This window comes from Ornithorhynchus anatinus, chromosome X2 (assembly GCF_004115215.2).
Source record: "Ornithorhynchus anatinus isolate Pmale09 chromosome X2, mOrnAna1.pri.v4, whole genome shotgun sequence".
Lineage (NCBI taxonomy): Eukaryota > Metazoa > Chordata > Mammalia > Monotremata > Ornithorhynchidae > Ornithorhynchus > Ornithorhynchus anatinus.
Window position 1 is genome coordinate 1,536,546 of NC_041750.1, and position 18,951 is coordinate 1,555,496.

An 18,951-nucleotide genomic window follows, 5' to 3' on the forward strand; every position below is an offset into this window, starting at 1 on the left:
AGGAGCCAGGGAGCCTGTTTTCATTACTGTTTTAACTCTTTTTTTAACCTTGTTTTTCTCTCGGCTGCACTTTCGCTCACTCATTAATTTTGGTATTTTTCTCACGGTGCCTCAGCCCCTGTCACAGTTACCATGGTAACGAGAGGCAGTGTGCACAGCGCCAAAATATCTGATCAAAAAATAACCAAAATAAGCAAACACCATGGCAGTGTGCTGAGGGCCAGGGTGGTGAGGGGGCTGGCCAGGTCGGGGACCACTTTCCCCTTCCTCGGAGGTCCCCCACCCTGCTCAGGGAGGCCCTCTCCACTTGCCCAGACCAAAAATCCTCTGTGCCTAGAAACCCCCCTCCTCAAAAGGGATCCTCCTCTCTCCTCGCTGAGGGGTTTTAGGAGGCTCTAGGACCCCCCGCCCCCAAGGTTCAGCCACCACTCCACGCCACCGCGGTCACCAATCCCCCGGTACCTCCTACCCTCCCCTATAAAGTCTAACTTCCCCCTCTTTGTGGCTTCTGATGCCTTCAGATGACCCTGGACATGGAAGCATAGTTGGTCCGAGGAGAGGCATGCCTGGGCGGGGCTCTGCTGACCCGTTGTCCCATCATCTACTGTCCATTTATCTCCTGTTTCTGTGCGATCCTCACCACTCCATGACACAGTTGGGGAAAGAGGGAGATGGACAGAAAATCTGGGAGATGAAGCTGTACTGGTGTCCTTGTACCCTCATGCTGGATTTTTCAACCCCTCAACTCCCTACATCTATAACCCTCAGAGAGGAGGCAGGGTGGCTTAGTGGAAAGAGCCCAGTCCTTGGAGTCAGAGGATCTGGGTTCTAAGGCGGGTTCTGCCACTTGCCTGCTGTGTGATCTCTGTCAAGCCACCTAACAACTTTATGCCTCAGTTACCTCATCTGTAAAATGGGAAATAAATCCCACTCCCTCCTACTTAGACTGTGAGCCCCAAGTTGGACAGGGACTACGTCCAACCTGATTAGATTTTATTTACCCCAGTGGTTAGTACAGTGCGTAGCTAGGAAGTGCTTGACAAACATCACTGGAGGTGGGGGGGAAAGATTGGCAACTTCATCTTCTGCCACAATCCCGGAATGCCTGCCTCTGGGGCACTTGGGCATAGTTGGTCCCCAAACACACGGGGCAGAATTGGAACAGGGAAGGGCAACATGCAACAGCTTCCAGACAAGGGGAGTCCGGAAGGGTCAGGGCCCTGAAGGTTAAGAGTTGGAATTTCCAGAACTAGGAAGGGAGCGGACAGAGCAGACAGGGAATTGCTGTTCCCCAAATTCACCACTGCAGCTGTGGATCTCCCCTTCTAGACTGGAAGTTCGTTATGGTCAGGGAACGCGTCTGCTAATTTTCTTTTATTGTACTCTCCCAAGAGCTTAATACAGTGCTCATCATGTAGTAAATGCTCAATAAACACCTTTGATTGGTCGATTGCTTGAGGGGGACAGGTTTAGAGCAATCAGCATGAAAAACTTCTTCCGCCAGTGTGAGCTTGAGAACAGGAATCTGCTTCCACAGGGAGCTGTGTAGTCGGCAACACCAGAGGGGGGTCGACAGATCCATGAATATCTGTGTTGGGTCACTGGAGGAGACGCAGGGATGGAAAGGGGAGAGTCAGGAGCGTGGGATAGTCCATACTCGATCACTGGAGTCACTGGGGAGAGTATGGGATGGAAAAGAGAGAGTCAGGGGTGTTGGATGGTCTACGCTGGGTCACCGAGTCAGGGATGGAGAAGGAAGAGTCAGGATTTTGGAGAGTCCATCCCCAGCCAGGAGTTGTGGGTATCCAGGAGGTCAACCAGCACGCTTCAAGCCTCCTGGTGCCCGTGTCAGAGACAGGATCCTGGGCTGGCTGGACACCACCCTGACCAAACATCATCACCGGTATCATTCAGTATTCTCGATGCCAGCTGTGTGCAGAGTTCTATATAGAGTACTGGGGAACAGACCACAGACATGAAATCCCCTTTGTCTTATATGTCTATGCCCCTACTCACCCCACCCTTCATCCCCAGCCCCAGTTCCCTACAAGCTCCATTCCCACCCTTCCCTATCTGGTTACCTCATCCTACTCCTACTCCTGTTACCCCTCCTCTCCTTCTCCCTAAGACCCCTATCCTGCCCTTTCCACTCTCTGAGACCGCCCCCCCCACCTTTCCCCTTAATCCCCCTGAGATACTCACCTTGCCCCTTCCTCCTGCTGAGAACCTCACCCTGCTTCTTCCTCCCCCTGAGACCCTCACCCCGCCCCCTTCCTCCCCCTGAAACACTCACCCTGCCCCTTAATCCCACTGAGACCCTCGCCCTGCCCCCTTCCTCCCCCTGAGACCCTCCCTCTGCCCCTTAATGTCCCTGAGACCCTCCCCCTCCCCCTTCCTCTCCCCAAGGCACCCCCAACCTGCCGGTCTTCATCCCACTCCTCCCTCTCCCCATCACCCCTTCCTTCTTCCCCCCATCACCCTGTCCTCCCTCCATCTCCACGAGACTCCCCCTACCCTGCCCCTTCCCCTTCCCCGGGACCCCCACCCTGCTATTTTCTCCCCCTGGGATCCCTCTGCTCACTGCTATCCCACTCCTTCCTCTCCCATTCACCCCCCCCCTTCATCTCCATGAGCCCCCCCCGCCCCTTCCTCCCTCTGCTGCCCCCCACCCCGCCCCTGCCTGCGGCCCGTCGCCCCTCCTCCCCTCGCCTCCCTCCCCAGCGCCCCCTCCCCCGCTGCAGCGAGTGGTGAGGCCGCGCCTCCTGGCACAGCCTTCCCATCTCCGTTGCCATGGAAACCTGGTCGGCTGCGCAGGACGGGGAGGGGGAAGGGGCCGCGAGGGGGGAGGGGAGGGAACCGGATGGGACTGGGGTGGCCGGGGTGGGAGCAGGAGGGTGTCCAGACCCGGGGAGCTAGGGCCGGCCGGAGGTCTGCAGCTAGGAAGAGAGAAAATGGCCCTCCGGACCCTCCCCCGGTTGGCACAGGCTTTTTGGTGGTCTCAGAGGTGAAGGGTGGTCTCTCGCCCCCTCGGGGTGGAGTGAGGGGCGCAGGCTGGCAGGAGTGAGGGTGGCTAGGGGCGCAGTCCGGAGGGCAGTCCCCAGGGCAGCTCCAGCCCAGCAGGGAGACCCCTCCCTTGGGCCTAGGGCGGCCCGGACCCTGATTTGGGCTTGGAGAGGTACTCCCCACCTCCCACCTCGACCAGTCCCGCCCCTTCCCCCTCCCTCCCATGGGGTCTGTTTCTGGGCGAAGAAGCCCCTCATCCCGAATCTCCAGTGACCCGGCCGGGACCCCGGAGGGTCCCCGAGGGCATGAGGAGGGCAGGGGCCGGGGCCAGCAGCCCTGGAGGACGCCGTGCCCGGCGCTGACCCGTGGCGTGCGGCGCTCAATGCCCCATTGATCTCCGGGGCCTGAAGGCGCCATTGTGCCTGTCGGGGGGTGGGGGGTGATGGGGAGGGGGAGCGGGGGGCGATGTCAAAGGGGAGGAATGTGTCTGGCTGAGTCGCCCCGAGGCGCTGGGCACAGGTTCCCGGCCTGCTCTCTCCCCGCCCCTCCCCGATCCCTTCCCCGGAATCCCCAATGACCCTCTCCTTCCTTCGTTCAATCGTATTTACTGAGCGCTCGCTTTGTGCAGAGCACTGTACTAAGCGTTTGGGAAAGTACAGTACAGCAACACAGAGAGACAATCCCTGCCCACAACGAGCTCACGGTCTAGAGGGGACCCACGTCGCCCCTGGTCCTTGGGGGTCGGGTGCCCACCTCCTCCCCCGCTACATCCTCGGCTCCCAGGGCCCAGCAGCCGGGCAAGCAGAGGGGAAGGGGAGGGGGAGGCTACTGTTTCTCCTCCCTCGAGATCCAGGACCTGGAGGGGCTCGGATCCGGAGCTGGATTCACGGGCAGTCCTGGGGACCGTGCCTGACCCCTGGACTCCAACCCCACTGCCTCCTGCCCCCGTGAACTGTGGAGAGTCCGACGGCCATCTGCACTGTACTGAGCATCGGAAGCGTGCAGAGCGCTGCCCCGAACGCCTGCCGGGTGTCCAGCACTGTGCTGGGCACCTACTAGGTGTAGGGCACTGATCTGGACACCTATTGCGGGCAGGGCACTGAACTGTACAACTACTCCGTGCAGAGCACTGTATTAACCTAGTGTGTGTAATAATAATATTAATAACTGTGATATTCGCTAAGAGCTCCGTACTAGTCACCTACTGTGTGCAGAGTACTGTACTAGTCACCTACCGTTTGCAGAGCGCTGCACTGGCTGCCTACTGGTTGCCCAGTCCCGTTCATGCCACCTGCTGTGTGCAAGACACTGAACCGGGTATCTACTAGATGAGGTCACTGAACTGGGCACTTACTGGATAAAGGGCACAGTACTGGGCATCTACTGTGCGTAGAGCACTGAAACTGGGCACCTACTGGATGCAGGGTGCCATACTGGGCACCTACTTTGTACAGAGCACTGTACTGGGCACTTCTTGTGTGCAGAGCGCAGTCCTGGGAGCCTTCTTTGTCCAGAGGGGCGTCCTGGACACTGGGGTGGGGAGGGTCAGGCAGAAGCCCTCAGGGGAAGACCATCTTTCTTTTTTGCCCCTGTCCTCCTGACCAGAGTGGTTTGGGGGGCGGAGTTGCCCTGGAAGGGAGCTGTCCAGCATCTTCTCCTTTCTCCGGGGAGCCGAACGAGGACGTGGGTGATGGGAGGGACGCCCAGAAGTCCTGCGACAGTTCATTCAATAGTATTTATTCAATAGTATTTATTGAGCGCTTACTATGTGCAGAGCACTGTACTAAGCGCTTGGGATGAACAAGTCGGCAACAGATAGACAGGGGACAGACAGGGGACAGCAGGCCGCCCCCCTCGTTCCCGCCCTGTCCTACTCAGCATTGACCAGGAGCGGGGAAGGCAGAATCGGGGCTGCTCTCCTAGGACGGCAGCCCGCTGCTGTGACGTCAGCCCTGTGACGTCATAGCGGGGGACGGGCCTGAAGCTGAGGGCGGGCAAGAGGAGAGGCCTCGGGGCTTTCCAGTGATCCACAGGCTATCCTTCATTTTGGACTTTCGTGGTGCCCCTCCTTCCTCCCACCGACTTCCTGGACTCTATTTCCTCCCCGAGTCTTCGCCTTTCCTCGCTTCCCCCTTTCCTTCGGTCTCCGTCTTTGTCTCAGTCTCTGTGAAATCTCTGAACGCCTGCACAGCGTGGCCGAGTGGAACGAGCACGGGCTTGGGAGTCGGGGATCGTGGGTTCTAATGGCGGCTCCGGAACTTCTCAGCTGTGTGACTCTGGGCAAGTCACTTCACCTCTCTGTCCCTCAGTTACCTCATCTGTAAAATGGGGATTAAGACTGTGAGCCCCACCTGGAACAACCGGATAACCTTGTATCTCCCCCAGAGCTTAGAACAGTGCTTGGCACATAGTAAGTGCTTAACAAATACCATTATTATTATTATATCTCTTTCCCCTCTCCGTAGCTCTCTCTTGGTTTTCTCCCTGGGTCTCTGAATTTATCGATCCATCAATCAATCAACCAATCATAGCTATTGAGCACTTACTGTGTACAGAGCATTGTACTAATCGCTTAGACACTTATAGACACACTGGTAGACTGTTTCTGTCTCTCGGCATCCTGTTTTCTACATATATCTCTTCTCTGTCTCTTGGTGATCTCACTAAGTCTCTCTCTCTTCCTTCTCCCTAGTAGTATTAGAAATCAATCAATCGATTATATTTATTTAGAGCTAACTATGTGCTGTATTAAGCCCTTGGGAGAGTACAACACAACAGAATTAACAGACATATTCCCTGCCCATAATGAGTTTACAGTCTAGAGTATTAATAATAGAATTTATTAAGCCCTAACTACGTGCAGAGTACTGTCCTAAGTGTTCCGTTCTCTTGGCTCTTGGAGTTTCTGCCTCCCTACCTGTTTCTCTCTGTTTCTTGGGGTCTCTGTCTCTGTGCCTTTATCTCTCTCTCTCTCCATCCCTGTCTCCAAGGGGGTCTCGCTCTGCCTCTATCTCCTTCTCTCAGGGTTTCTGTGTCTCTGCATTGATATCTCTGTCTCTTGGGGTCTCGGTGCTCTCTGCATATCTCTTTCCTATCTATCTCTTGGTGTTTTTTCTAGGACTTTGTCTCTTTGCCTTTCTATCTTCATTTCTTGGCATTTCTAGCTCTCTGTCTTGTATCATCACACTGTCCACCGGGTCTCTGTCTCCCTCCCTGTATCTCTCTCCCGTGGCATCTCTGCCTTACTACCTACATCTCTGCCTCTCGGGCTCTCTGTCTCCCTTCCTGTATCACTCTCTGTCGGGGTCTCTGCTTCACTGCCTGTATTTCTCTGCATCCCACAATCTGCCTGCTTTTATTTCTCTGTGTTTCTGTGCTGTTTGCATATCTCTTTGCTCTGTCTCTGTCTCTCGGGAGAGCTCTCCATACATCTCTGCTCTATGTCCCTCGGGGCTCTCTCAGTTCCTCATCTCTGAGTCTCTCGGGGTCTCTTTCCTCTCCTCCTGTTCCTCCTCCTCCCTCATCCCCCCCGTTCCCCCCACTCCACTTAGCTTCTCCCTGTTCTGTTAATGTACACCCTACTGTGATGAGGGACCATAATTCCAGGAGAAGATTACTTTCAAATTGTTTTTCTCGGTGTTGTTGGAAATGAGACTTTAATGTGATGCCCCTCCCTCCTCCTCTTTCCCCTGCTCCCTGCCCGCCGGGTGAGAGCTCGCCCTGACCCCTAACCCCAGGGTCCAGACCCTCACCCTTCACTCTTCCTTGACCCTCGCGCTCTCCGCGGCCCAGCGGGGTTGGCTAGGTGCCCGGCAAGGCCCCTGCCCTGCTGCTGGACACCTCCCCGGCCCCGCCTCCTCCTTGGACTGGCCTCCGCCAGTCCTGACTCCATGTTGGCGGGCCTGTCAATCACCTGCCTGTCTGTCTGCTTCCACTCTGTGACAGCTCTTCCCCTGAAAAAGGAAGTGATTTAATCCATCAGTGTCTCCAAGTGGTCTCCCTGACTCGGTTCCAACTTCCTCTTAGCAGGCCCCAGGAAGAACAATCTGTTGGGGGTTGAGACGGGCCTGCTGGTTGTTCTTCAGTGAGATGACGGACCTTCTGGTTGCCCCTCAGTGAGAAGATGGGCCTGCTGGTTGCCCCTCCAGGAGAAAGGCAGGGACAGAGACTGGTGAGACATTATGGCATAGTGACAGGAGCACGGGTTTGGGACTCAGGGGTCGTGCGTTCTAATCCCGGCTCTGCCACTCGTCTGCTGTGTGACCCTGGACAAGTCACTTCACTTCTCTGGGACTCGGTTACTTATTCTGTAAAATGGGAATTGAGTCTGTGAAGCCTCACGAGGGACAGGAACTATTTCCAACCACCCCAGCACTTAGTAGCCTGGCACATAGTAAGTGCTTAACAAATACTATTATTATTACTATTCTGAAACAGAGACTGTGTCCCACGGTCTGGGTGATACTGACCAAATCTCCCTTCTCTGGGCCTCAGTTTCTCTGTCTACACTACAGGCAGAGCAGACTCTCTAAGGGGGATGATCAATAATTATGACAATATTAAGCACTTACTTTAGGCCGAGTATTATGCCTATAGATGTCTGTGTCACCTAGAGCTCAATCAATAAATCAGTGGTATTTACTAAGCACTGCACTAAGTGCTTGAGAGAGTACAGTACCAGAGTAAGCACTCAGTAAATACCATTGATTGCCTGAATAGAATCAGTATGCGCAATCCCTGACCGAAAGAAGCTTGCTGTCCAGAGACAGACATTAAAATCATTTATAGATAGGGGAAATGGGAGAGACTAAGGATAGGTCCTTAAGCAGTGTGGCTTAGTGGAAAGAGCAGGGGCTTTGGGAGTCAGAGGACGTGGGTTCTGATCCCAGCTCTACTACTTGTCTGCTGTGTGACCTTGGCCAAGCCACTTCACTTCTCTGTGCCTCATCTGTAAAATGGGGATTAAGAATGAGCCTCACGTGGGACAATCTGATTACCTTGTCTCTATCCCAGTGCTTAGAACAGTGCTCGGCACATGGTAAGCACTTAACAGATACCATAATTATTATAAATGTTGAGGGGCTGGGGTGGGGTGGATATCAAGTGTTAAAGAGGAATAGCTCCTAGTGCATATGTGCCATTCAGAAGGGAGGGCAAAAAGGATAAATGTGGGCTTAGTCAGGGAAGGCCTCTAAGAGGAGATAGATTTTGGAGGGCTCTGAAGGTGAGGAGAGTGGTGGATTGCCAAGTACGAAGGGTGAGGGAGTTCCAAACCAGAGGGAGGATGTGGCAAGGGTTGGCAAAGAGGTAGACAAGATGGAGGTACAGTGAGTATGTTGGCATTAGAGGAGCCAAGTATGTGGGCTGGGTTGTAGTAGGAAATCAGGGACGTGAGGTAGGAAAACTGATTGAGTGCATTAAGGCCATTACGGTACAACAGGCATTTTGAGTAAGGTAGGTAGACTGAGTAAGGTAGGGAATAAGGTAAGGAAAACTGATTGAGTACATTAAGTCCATTAAGGAACAACAGGTATTTTAACCCCATTTTACAGAGTAGGAAACTGAGCCACAGAGAAGTTAGGTGACTTGCCTAAGGGGTCTCACAGCAGGTAAGCGGTGGAGCTGAGGCAAGAAAGAACCTGGTTAATCACACTGTCAATTAATGATATTTATTGGGCACTTACTGTGTGCAGAGCACTGTACTAAGGAGAACTCCGGTTCTTCTGGCTCCCAGTCCCAAGCTCTTTCCATTAGTCCATCAATCAATAAATCTATCAATAGCATTTATTGAGTCACCTACTGGGTATAGAGCATTTACTGGGCTTCTGCTGGCCCATGCTGGGTCACTGGGGAGCGTCAGGAGAGGAGAGGGGAGAGTCATGAATGTTAGATTTTAGAGAAGCAGTGTGGCTCAGTGGAAAGAGCACGGGCTTGGGAGTCAGAGGTCATGGGTTCGAATCCTGACTCTACCACTTGCCATCTGTGTGTCTGTGAGCAGGTCACTTAGCTTATCTGTGCCTCAATTACCTCATCTGTAAAATGGGGATAAAGACCGTGAGCCTCATGTGGGACAACCTGATTACCCTGTATCTACCCCAGCGCTTAGAACAGTGCTCTGCACATAGTGAGCGCTTAACAAATACTCACATTATTATTATTAGGTGGTCTAAGCTGAGTCACTGGGGGAGAATCAGGAGTGCACTGTGTGTGTGACACCGACTGGGACTGTGTATGAATGGTGCTCTGTGTGTGTGTGTTTCTTTGTGTGTCTGACTCTACTACTCATTTGTGAAGCTGCGTATGTAATAATAATAATAAAAAGAATGGTATTTGTTAAGTGCTTACTACGTGCCAAGCACTGTTCTAAATGCTGGTGTAGATACAAGGTAATCAGGTTGTCCTCACGGGGCTCACCGTCTTAATCCCCATTTTACAGATGAGGTAACCGAGGCACAGAGCAGTGAAGGGACTTGCCCGAAGTCACACAGCTGATAAGTAGCGGAGCCGGGATTAGAACCCATGACCTCTGACTCCCAAGCCCTTGTTCTTTCCAATAAGCCACGCTGCTTCTCAACGTATAATCTTCTCAACGTATAATCTTCTCAACATATAATCACGTTGGTACCAGCGCTCACTAGATGCCAAGCACTGTGCTAAATACCGAGTAATGGAGGATGATCAGATCCGACGCAGTCTCTGCTTGGCACAGGACTCACGGTCTAAGAGGGGGGAGAGCTCGTTCTTACCCCCATTTACAGGTGAGGAAATGGAGACCCAGAGAGTTGAAGTGATTGGCTCAAGGTCACAGGGTGTATGTGCCGCTCTTTTTGGGTGGGATGTGTGTGCCCCAAATCACCATGCCTCCAGGCTCTGCCCACCCCCCGGGGATCCCAGTTGGATTGTCCCCCAAATTCAGTCCCAGGGGAGACAAGGCCAGTGGGCGGGTGGACCCCCGGCCTGTCCCTCCCCAGGGAGGGTTTGCCTGGGTCCCCCTCCTCTCTGCTCCATTGCATTGGGGGGCAGTCCAGGCCCGAAAGAGTGTGGGGATTTGGGGTAGGGAAAGGGGGTGGGGGAGGTGGGAATGACTGCGGGCTGGGAACAGGTGTCAGCACACTCCTGACAGCCACTCAAAGCCGTGTGACAACGCCTCGTTTGCGTGCCCATTTGCATGCATTTGCATCTATCTACATCTCCAAATCAATGGAGACGGCCTCAATGGTTCTGCTCTGGGAGGAAATGGAGAGGGGGAAGGGAAATTATCTCTTGGTGTAGGATGGGGGAGGGGAAACCGTGGAAAGGGAGGGGCCCCGGAGCGGAGTTAGGCTGGGAAACGAGGGGGAACCGCAGGGGACGTGGCCCCAGAGGAAGTGTCCAGCCCCCCCCCCCCGCGGGTGAGTGGGGGTACACAGGGAGCCCACCCAAGAGTCCCATCTCTCTGAGTGGCCCTGTATCTCTTTTTGTATGGCATTTGTTAAGCGCTTACTATGTGCCACGCACTCTTCTGAGCACTGGGGGAGATAACACCTAATCAGGTTGGACACAGCCCACGTCCCTCAGGCGGCTGACAGTCTTAATCCCCATTTTACAGATGAGGTAACTGAGGCACAGAAGAGTTAAGTGACTTGCCCAAGGTCAAAGGCCCGAGCTCTCTCTACTAGGCACTCTGCTTCTCTACCTCTCTCTCTGTATCCCTAGCTCTCTGTGTCTCTCTTAAGTAGCTCTGCCTCCCTGCCTCTGTCTCTCTAACTCTCTTCGGCATCTCAGATCTCTGAATGTCTCTGCCTCTCTGGGCATGTCTGCCTCCTCGCTTCTGTCTTTCTGTCTCTGTCTCCCCCAGCTCTCTGTATATCTCTGTCCCTCTTGGTGTCTCTATCTCCCTGTCTCTCTGTCCTATTTCTCCATTTCTCTCTGGTTCTACCTTTCTCTTGGTCTATCTCTCTGGCTCTCTATATTTCTGTCTCTGCGCCACTGACTATCCCTGACTCCATATCTCTGCCTCTCTCTCTGTCTCTGGTTCTGTCTCTGGCTCTCCCTGACTCTCTCTCTTTTTCTCCCTCTCTCTCTCTGGGTCTCTCTGACTTTGTCTCCGCCTGTATCTCCGCCGATCTATCTTGCCGTCTCTGCTTCTGGGTCTCTGGGCCTCTCTCCAGCTCGCTCCGTCTCCTCTCTCGATGCTGTAGCACCATCTAGTCGAGCGGCTGGGTAGAACAGCGGGTCCTGACTCCGGTTTCTCCCTCCTGCTCCTGCACCTCCTCTCCCTCCTACTCTCTTTCCATTGCTCCTTCTTATCCTCCTCTGCCCTCCTTTCCCTCGGGACCCCTTAGGGGAAAGAGGTCGGAATCCGGGGGAGGGGACACTGGAGGCAGAGCAAGAGAGCAGGCCAATCGGAGATGGGAGAGGGCCAGTGAGGAGGATAAAGGCAGCACCTCCTCCCCCCAACCCAGCCCCTCGGACCTCTCTAAGTTTCCTGTTTCCCATTTCCGGCTCCTTGGAGACCCCTCCCCTCCCCCCACAGATTTCTTCTCCGCCCCCACCCACCGGCATCAGCTCTGGCCCAATACAGTCACTCTCCTATCTGGGTCAGGGGAAAGGTAAGTCACTGTAGACAGCACCACCGTCCTCCCTGTCTCACAAGCCCACAACCTTGGCATTACCCTCGACTCATCTCTCTCATTCAACCCAGAGAGATATTCAACCTGTCATCAATTTCTGCCGGTTCAACCTTCACATCGCTAAAATCTGCCCTTTCCTCTCCATCCAAATTGCTACCACGTTATCCGAGCATTTATCCTGTCCCCCCTTGATTACTGCATCAGCCTCTTTGCTGACCTCCCTGCCTCTTGTCTCTTCCCACTTCAGTCCATACTTCACTCTGCTGCCCGGCTCATTTTTCTACAAAACCATGTCCCCCCACTTCTCAAGAACCACCAGTGGTTGCCCATCCACCTCCACATCGAACAGAAACTCCTCACCATCAATCTTTAAAGCACTCAGTCACCTTGCTCTCTCCTACCTCACCTCCCTGATTTCCTACTCCAACCCAGTCCGCACACTCGGCTCCTTTAATGCCAACCTACTCACTGTACCTCGATCTCATCTATCTTGCCAACGACCTCTCACCACGTCCTACCTCTGGTCTGGAACGCCCTCCCTCTTCATATCTGACAGACGATTACTCTCCCCACATTCAAATCTTTATGAAGACACAGCTCTTCTTTTCTTTTAATGGTATTTAAGTGCTTGTTAGGTGCCAGGCACTGTACTAAGCACTGGGATAGATACAAGCTAATCACTTGGGTCACAGCCCCTGTCCCACATGGGGCTCACAGTCTTAATCCCCATTTAAAATTGAGGTAACTGAGACACAGAGAAGTTAACTGAGTTTTCCAAAGTCACACAGCAGATAAGAGGCAGACCCAGGTCCTTCTGACTCCCACTAGGCCATGGAGCCTCCCGAGGAGGCCTTCCCTGACTAAGCCTTCATTTTGAATTTGTATCTTCATTTTGAATTTGTATCCTTTATTCACCCCTCCCTCAGCCCCACAACACTTATTTACATATCCACAATTTATTTATCTTAATGTCTACTGGGGTTGCTGGTCTGACTTCTGATTTTAACTCCCAAAGAAGAGCACAAACTGGGATGGGGGGGGGGGGAACTTTGCAGACCAGGGAAGGCTCCCTAGGAATTGGGGGCATGGGAGGAGCAAGAAAGGAAGTGGATTCAGAACCCACCCCAAAAACTAGGGCTGTCAGCTGGGACCAGTCTGATCCACCAGGACAGTTGGAGGGGGTCTTGGGACCTGAGCCCTGATGGGTGGGGGGTGGGAGAGCTCCAACCAGACCCCAGGGACTGGGGGGCCAGAGAAGGAGGGCAAGAAGGAAAAGTAGCTTTTGATCGTCAGGCAGAGCAGACAAGTCCAAATTTTCTGGGTTAAATACCCCACCTCCACCCCTTCATCCTCTACAGCACCCTGGTTGTGGGTGGTGGGGTGGGGATGAAAACACTTGGGACCTCCCCTCTGTGGGGGCAGGGATGGGGGCAGTTATCAGCAAGGAGTCCTTGGAAGAGGGACTGGGGAAAGGGGAGAGAAGGGCGATGGGAGCAGAGGGAGAGAGCTTGGGGCGGGAGAGAGCTTGGGCAGGAGAGGGGGAATGGGCTTGGGAATAGGTACGCGTATGGGTAGTTTGGGGCAAGAGAAAGGGACTAAAGGTATTGAAGGCCCTGGGGCAGGAGGGTGAGTTTCTGGGGAATTGAGGGGTCTGGAGAAGGAGGGAGAAGTGGCTAGGGTGTTAGGGGCCTGGAGCAGGAGGGAGGGGTTGGCTGGGTTACTGGGGGCTTGGGGCAGGAGGGAGGGGATGGCTGGGGCACTGGTGGCCTGGGGCAGGAGGGAGAGGGTGGCTGGGGCATTGGGATGCCTGGAATGGGGAAGGAAGCGGGTTAGATGTTTTGTGGATAAGCTTTTCCCTCGTCAATAATGCAGCAGCGGAGCAAGAGGATCCGGCACGAGCGATAGGACACCGGGCCCCGGGGCGGGGGGCGGGGGCCGGGGAGGGGCTGGGAGGGAGAGCCGCCCCTCAGACCCGTGCCCAGACCTCTCGGCCCAGCAGCGGAACCCGCTCTCCTCTCCCGGGGTCCTGTAGCCTTCGCGGGGCACAGGGGCGGCCGGGGGCCCGGGGGCCTGAGGAGAGGAGTTCGGCCCTATCTCGTATCGGGGCCGCTGCCTCCCGAAGCCCCCCGCACCGGCCCCCCATGTCCCGGAGAGGGGACGGCGTCTACATCCCCGATGACTCCGATTTCCGCTCGTTCCAGGAGCAGTGTGAGAGCCCCGACGGCTGGCAAAGCCAGTTCAGCCAGGGAGGGGTGACGGTGTGGAGCCAGAGCCCCCAGGACGAGACATGCACCGTACAGAAGATCAAGGTCAGCGTCAAGACGACCCTCCCCCACCGACTTCCCGGGAAGCCCCCAGCTCCCGATTCAACCACCCCTTGGGTCCTGCCCGCCCCTCCCCCCAGGCCTGGGGTAGACGGTGCCTGGCCCTGACCCCCTCCTCATCCTTCTTGTTCCCTAAGGCTGGACCCTCACCCACTGGACCCTAGCCTTCTATTTCAGCTCACTCTTCCACTACCCCTAATCCGTGTAATTCCAAACCCTTGACCTTCCCTGCTCTCCGATCTTCCCTTTATCCCAATCCCCCCATTCTCCAACCCCACACTCTCCAGTCCTCTCATTCTTCTCCAATCCCCCCATTCTCTAATCCCCCATTATCCAACCTCCCCAGTCTCCAATCCCCCCAAATCTCAAATCCCCCCACCTCCAATCCCCCTCGATCTCAAATCCCCCCAGCCTCCAATCTTTCCTTGTTCCCAGTACCCTGGATCTCCAATTCCCACCCCCATCCCAGGACTTTTGGTGCCTCCAGAAACCCCACAAAAGAAGCAGATTGAGTTGCTGGCATCTGCTGGGCGACCGTAGGGGGTGCGGGGGGCGGGGGGGTGGCAGGCAACCGACAGTGACACAATGACGGCCAGTAATTCAACCCCCACCATTGTAGGGGCGGGGGTGGGGGACTGGGGGCTGGGCACCTGATTTAGAATCCCTCAGTGATGCCCCTGGGCCCTCCCGGGGTCATCCCTGCCATGCCTCTGCCTCTGCACAGTCGAGATCTGGCAAGGGATGGGGTCTCTCTTGTTCTCCAGATTCCCAGGGAAGGCACTTCTGTCACTTCCTCAGGGAGCAATCCCATTTCCTCTGACATTCATTCATTCATTCATTCAATCATATTTATTGAACGCTTACTGTGTTCAAAGCACTGTACTAAGCGCTGGGAGCGTACAATATAGCAATAAGCAGACACATTCCCTGCCCACAGCGAGTTTACAGTCTAGAGGGCGGGGCTGAGGGCGGCAGCGTCTGGGAGGCCGTGGGATTTCCCCACGGAAACCCCGCAGAGCCGCTGCTACTGAGCTACTAGACTGTAAGCTCATTGTGGGCAGGGAATATGTCTACCAACTCTGTTAGAGTGCACTCTCCCAAACGCTTAGTGCTCTGCGCACAGTAAGCGCTCAATAAATAGGACGGAATGAGTCGGAAGCGCCTGCGCCCACCCCCAGCCTCAGTTTCCCCATCCTAAGGGGGGACGGCCTGCGGGGAAAGAAAAACAAACCCACGGCGCCCTTCTCCCGCCCCCGCAGATGAGGATCTCGTGCCGGGACGTGGCGGCCGAGACCCTGTACGACATGCTACACGATATCCACTATCGCCCTAAGTGGGATTCGCACATGATCGACACGTTCGACATTGGACGGCTGACGGCCAACGCCGACGTGGGCTACTACTCCTGTGAGCGGGGTCGGGGAGGGGAGAGGCCTGGGGGGCGTGGGGTAGGAGTCCCTGAGGGAGGGAGGGGGCCTTGAGAATAAGAAGGAGGGTGGGAGAAAGTCCTGGAAGCAGCATGGTGTAGTGGATAGAGCATGGACCTGGGAGTCAGAAGGCCCTGGATTCTAATCCCCCCTCCGCCACTTGTCTGCTCTGTGTCCTTGGGCAAGTCATCTCACTTCTCTGTACCTCAGTTACCTCGTCTGTAAAGTGGGTGTTGAGACTGTGAGCCCCACGTGGGATAGGGACCGTGTCCAACCCGATTTGCTTGTATCCACTCCAGCGCTCAGTACAGTACCTGGCCCATAGTAAGCGCTCAGCAAATGCCATTATTATGATTCTTATTATTAGGGTGAGGGGGGTCTCGGTGGGGGAGGGAGAGGTCTCCGTTAAGGCGGGAGGGGCACTGGAAGACGTGAAGAGAGGATAAATCCCTTGGAGAGGGGGTCCTACTCTTGCAGGGAAGCGGTTGTGGAGAAGCAGCATGACTCAGTGGAAAGAGCCGGGCTTGGGAGTCAGAGGTCATGGGTTCGAATCCCGACTCTGCCACTTGTCAGCTGTGTGACTGTGGGCAAGTCACTTTACTTCTCTGTGCCTCAGTGACCTCATCTGTAAAATGCGGATTAACTGTGAGCCTCACGTGGGACAAACTGCTTACCCTGTATCCACCCCAGCGCTTAGAACAGTCCTCTGCACATAGTAAGCGCTTAACAAATACCAACATTATTATTATCATTAGAGAGGGAGGGACCCAGGCCTGACATGGACACCCAATCCTGAGGACAAGGTAGGGGCTGAAGCAGGAGAACAGGGTGCCCCACGGAGCTGGGGTTAGGGGAGGGGAATCAGGGGCATCAGGGGCTTAGGCGGGGTCTTCCCCTCGGGATCCCCCCCCTTTCACCCCTCTACCTCGCCCCCCGCCCCCAGGGCGCTGCCCCAGCCCGCTGAAGAACAGAGACTTCGTGACTCTCCGGTCCTGGCTGCCCTTAGGACAAGACTATATCATCGTCAACTACAGCGTGAAACACCCGGTGAGGTGGGGGCACAGGAGTGGGGGGTCGGGGGGAGGGTCACCAGAAGGGAGGGTGAGAAGGGAGGACCCCCCGTTCGAGGCCAGAGAGGAACCGCCCCCGAAAATCAGAGGGGGAGGCAGTGGGGTGACACCTTTGCCCTCTGGAGCAGGAAGGGGGTGGTGTGTGTGTAGATATTGGGGGGGAGCTGGGGGAGGGGGTGTCTCTAAGTGAGGGAGGGGGGGTTCTGACCCAATCTGGGGGGAACCTCCCCCCTCTGCCCCGCCCCCCGCAGAAACACCCCCCGCGAAAGGACTTCGTGCGGGCGGTGTCCCTGCAGACCGGCTACCTGGTCAAGGCCAGCGGGGGTGGGGGCTGCGTCCTCTACTACCTCAGCCAGGTGGACCCCCGAGGTCAGTTCCCCGAGGGACACGGGAGAGCTCGGACACGCGGGGGAGATGGAGAGGGAGGCGTGAGGAGGGGGCGGCAGTGGTGGGGATGAGAGGAAGGGGGAGGGAGGATCCGAGATCGACGGCAGGGCCTTCCTGTGTTTCAGGGTCGTTGCCCAAGTGGGTGGTCAACAAAGTGTCCCAGCTAATGGCCCCAAAGGTGAGCGGGTCCTGCGGCAGGACCGGCCTCGGCCATGCCGTTCCGGCGGTGTTGAGCTGGTGCCCTCGGTGGGGGGAGGAGAGGGCGCGAAGGGGATAGAAAGACCCCCCCAGTAGAAATTGGACGCCATCTCTCCTCACCTTGCAGCCTCCTTAGTCTCACGCCCCCTCCCTCCTAATCAATCGATGGTATCTACTGAGCACTTACTGCATCCAGAGCACCGTACTAAGCGCTTGGTGCACAGTGCAATAGAGTTGTAGGCTTTCCCTGTCCCTTTCGCTCAGGAAAGCAGCCCGCCTAGAAGTGGGCATGGCCTTGGGGTCACCTGCTGCTAGCCCAGCTCCCACCTTGACCACGGCCAATGGAGGGTTGGGTTTTTTTAAGGTATTTGCTAAGCGTTTACTAAGTGCCAAGCATTGATCTAAGCTTTCGGGGATGGGATGGGGGCTGCAGGAAAGCAGAGATGGTTGGGTCGGGATAATAATAATAATAATGGAATTTTTTAAGCGCTTACTAAGTGTTCTAAGCGCTGAGCACTGTTTTAAGGGAGTCGAGCCCCGGGAATGTGGGGAAGGGGAGAGGGGACAGAGGGCTGGATTGAGCCCCTGCGCCCCCCACCCCCGGATCCGTCCAGGCCCTGAAAAAGATCTACAAGGCGGGCCTGAAGTATCCCGAGTGGAAACGGAAGCACAGCCCAGGCTACAAGCCCTGGCTTTTCCCGGAGCAGAGCACCCTGCCCACCTTGAGCCTCGCCGAGCTGGCTCTGCAGCACGCAGACTCCCTGGAGGCCATCGACGAGAGTGGCGTTGCCGAAGAGCGGGCTCCCCAAAGCGCGGACCCCAAGGAGGAGCCGCGGGAGGCCTGACCGACCCCCTCTCCAGCACCCCCGGACTCTCCCCCAGATGGCTGGGAGCAGAACCCCTCCTCCTGTCCAGAGTGAACCCCACTCCCACTGTCCGATCCTCTCTAGGAGACCCTCCCTTGATCAGCCCCACCCTCTCTGCCCATTTTTTTGAATGGTATTTGTTAAGAGCTTATTAGGTGCCAGGCACTTTCTAAGCGCTGGGTCAGATACAAGCTAATCAGGTTGGTTACAATCCCCGTCCCACATGGGGCTCACAGTCTGGAGCCCCATTTTGCAGGTGAGGTAACTGAGGCCCAGAGAAGTTAAGTGACTTGCCTGATGTCACACAGCAGACAAGTGGAGGAGCCGGGATTAGAACCGAGGTCCTTCGGACTCCCAGGTCCGTGCTCTATCCATTAGGCATTGGGCCCTGCTGGACAAGGGGTGGAGACCTGCTTTTGTCTCCTTCCTGAAGACCCTGGATGGAGTTGGGAAGGCAAGGCGGGGGGAAGGGGGCAGGACCATCAATCTGGAGAGGAGACAAGAAGAACCTTTCCTGCCAGAGGATTCGGGCACTTGATCAATCAATCAATAATATTTATCGAGCTCTGTACTAAGCACTTGGGAGAGTCCAATTAAATAGAGTAGGTAGACACAATTCCCTGCCTAGTAGAATCCTTACCGTTGGGTTTAAAGCAATCTATCAATCAATGGGTTTTACTGAATGCTTATGTGTGCAGAGCACTGTACTAAGCACACTTGGGAGAGGTGGTAGACATCTTCCCTGCCCCCAACGAGCTTACACTCAATCAGTTTGTCCCCTCCTACTTATCCTTGATGATTTCCTACTATAACTCAGCCTGCACACTTCAGTCTTCTAACATCAACTCACTGTTCCTCGATCTGATCTATTTTGCTGCCAACCCCTTGTCCACGTTCTCCCTCCGGCCTGGAACTCCCTCCCCTGTCATATCTGACGGTCCGCCATTCCCTTCACCTTCAAAGTCATCCAAAATCACGTCTCCTCCGAGAAGTCTTCCTGACTAAGCCCTTATCTTCCCTACTACCTCTCCCTTTTGTATCACCCCTGCACTTGAACGTGTCCC

At 55.3% G+C, this 18,951-nt stretch overlaps 1 protein-coding gene across 2 annotated transcripts; it reads left to right on the forward strand.

Moving 5' to 3' along the window:
- Window positions 1-13,756: 13,756 nt before the first annotated feature.
- Window positions 13,757-18,554, forward strand: LOC114807382 (START domain-containing protein 10-like). 2 transcript variants are annotated; one of them, XM_039910541.1, is made up of 7 exons: window positions 13,757-13,924; window positions 15,199-15,346; window positions 16,310-16,413; window positions 16,688-16,805; window positions 16,949-17,001; window positions 17,636-17,822; window positions 18,194-18,554. In XM_039910541.1, exons 1-7 carry the CDS (start codon window positions 13,757-13,759, stop codon window positions 18,316-18,318), a joined length of 903 nt encoding a protein of 300 aa, XP_039766475.1. In that variant the 3' UTR covers window positions 18,319-18,554. The 2 variants fall into 2 exon arrangements, with proteins under 2 accessions (XP_039766475.1, XP_028908836.1); XM_029053003.1 differs by lacking the exon at window positions 18,194-18,554 and having other exon boundaries at window positions 17,636-18,036.
- Window positions 18,555-18,951: the final 397 nt, after the last annotated feature.

Coding starts and splice junctions, on each gene's coding strand:
- LOC114807382 (XM_039910541.1), top strand. CDS start 13,757: ATGTCCCGGAGAGGGGACGGCGTCTACATCCCCGATGACTCCGATTTC. Junction 15,347..16,309: donor CGACGTGGGCTACTACTCCT/GTGAGCGGGGTC, acceptor CCCCGCCCCCAG/GGCGCTGCCCCAGCCCGCTG. Junction 17,823..18,193: donor TGGCGTTGCCGAAGAGCGGG/CTCCCCAAAGCG, acceptor CTGATGTCACAC/AGCAGACAAGTGGAGGAGCC.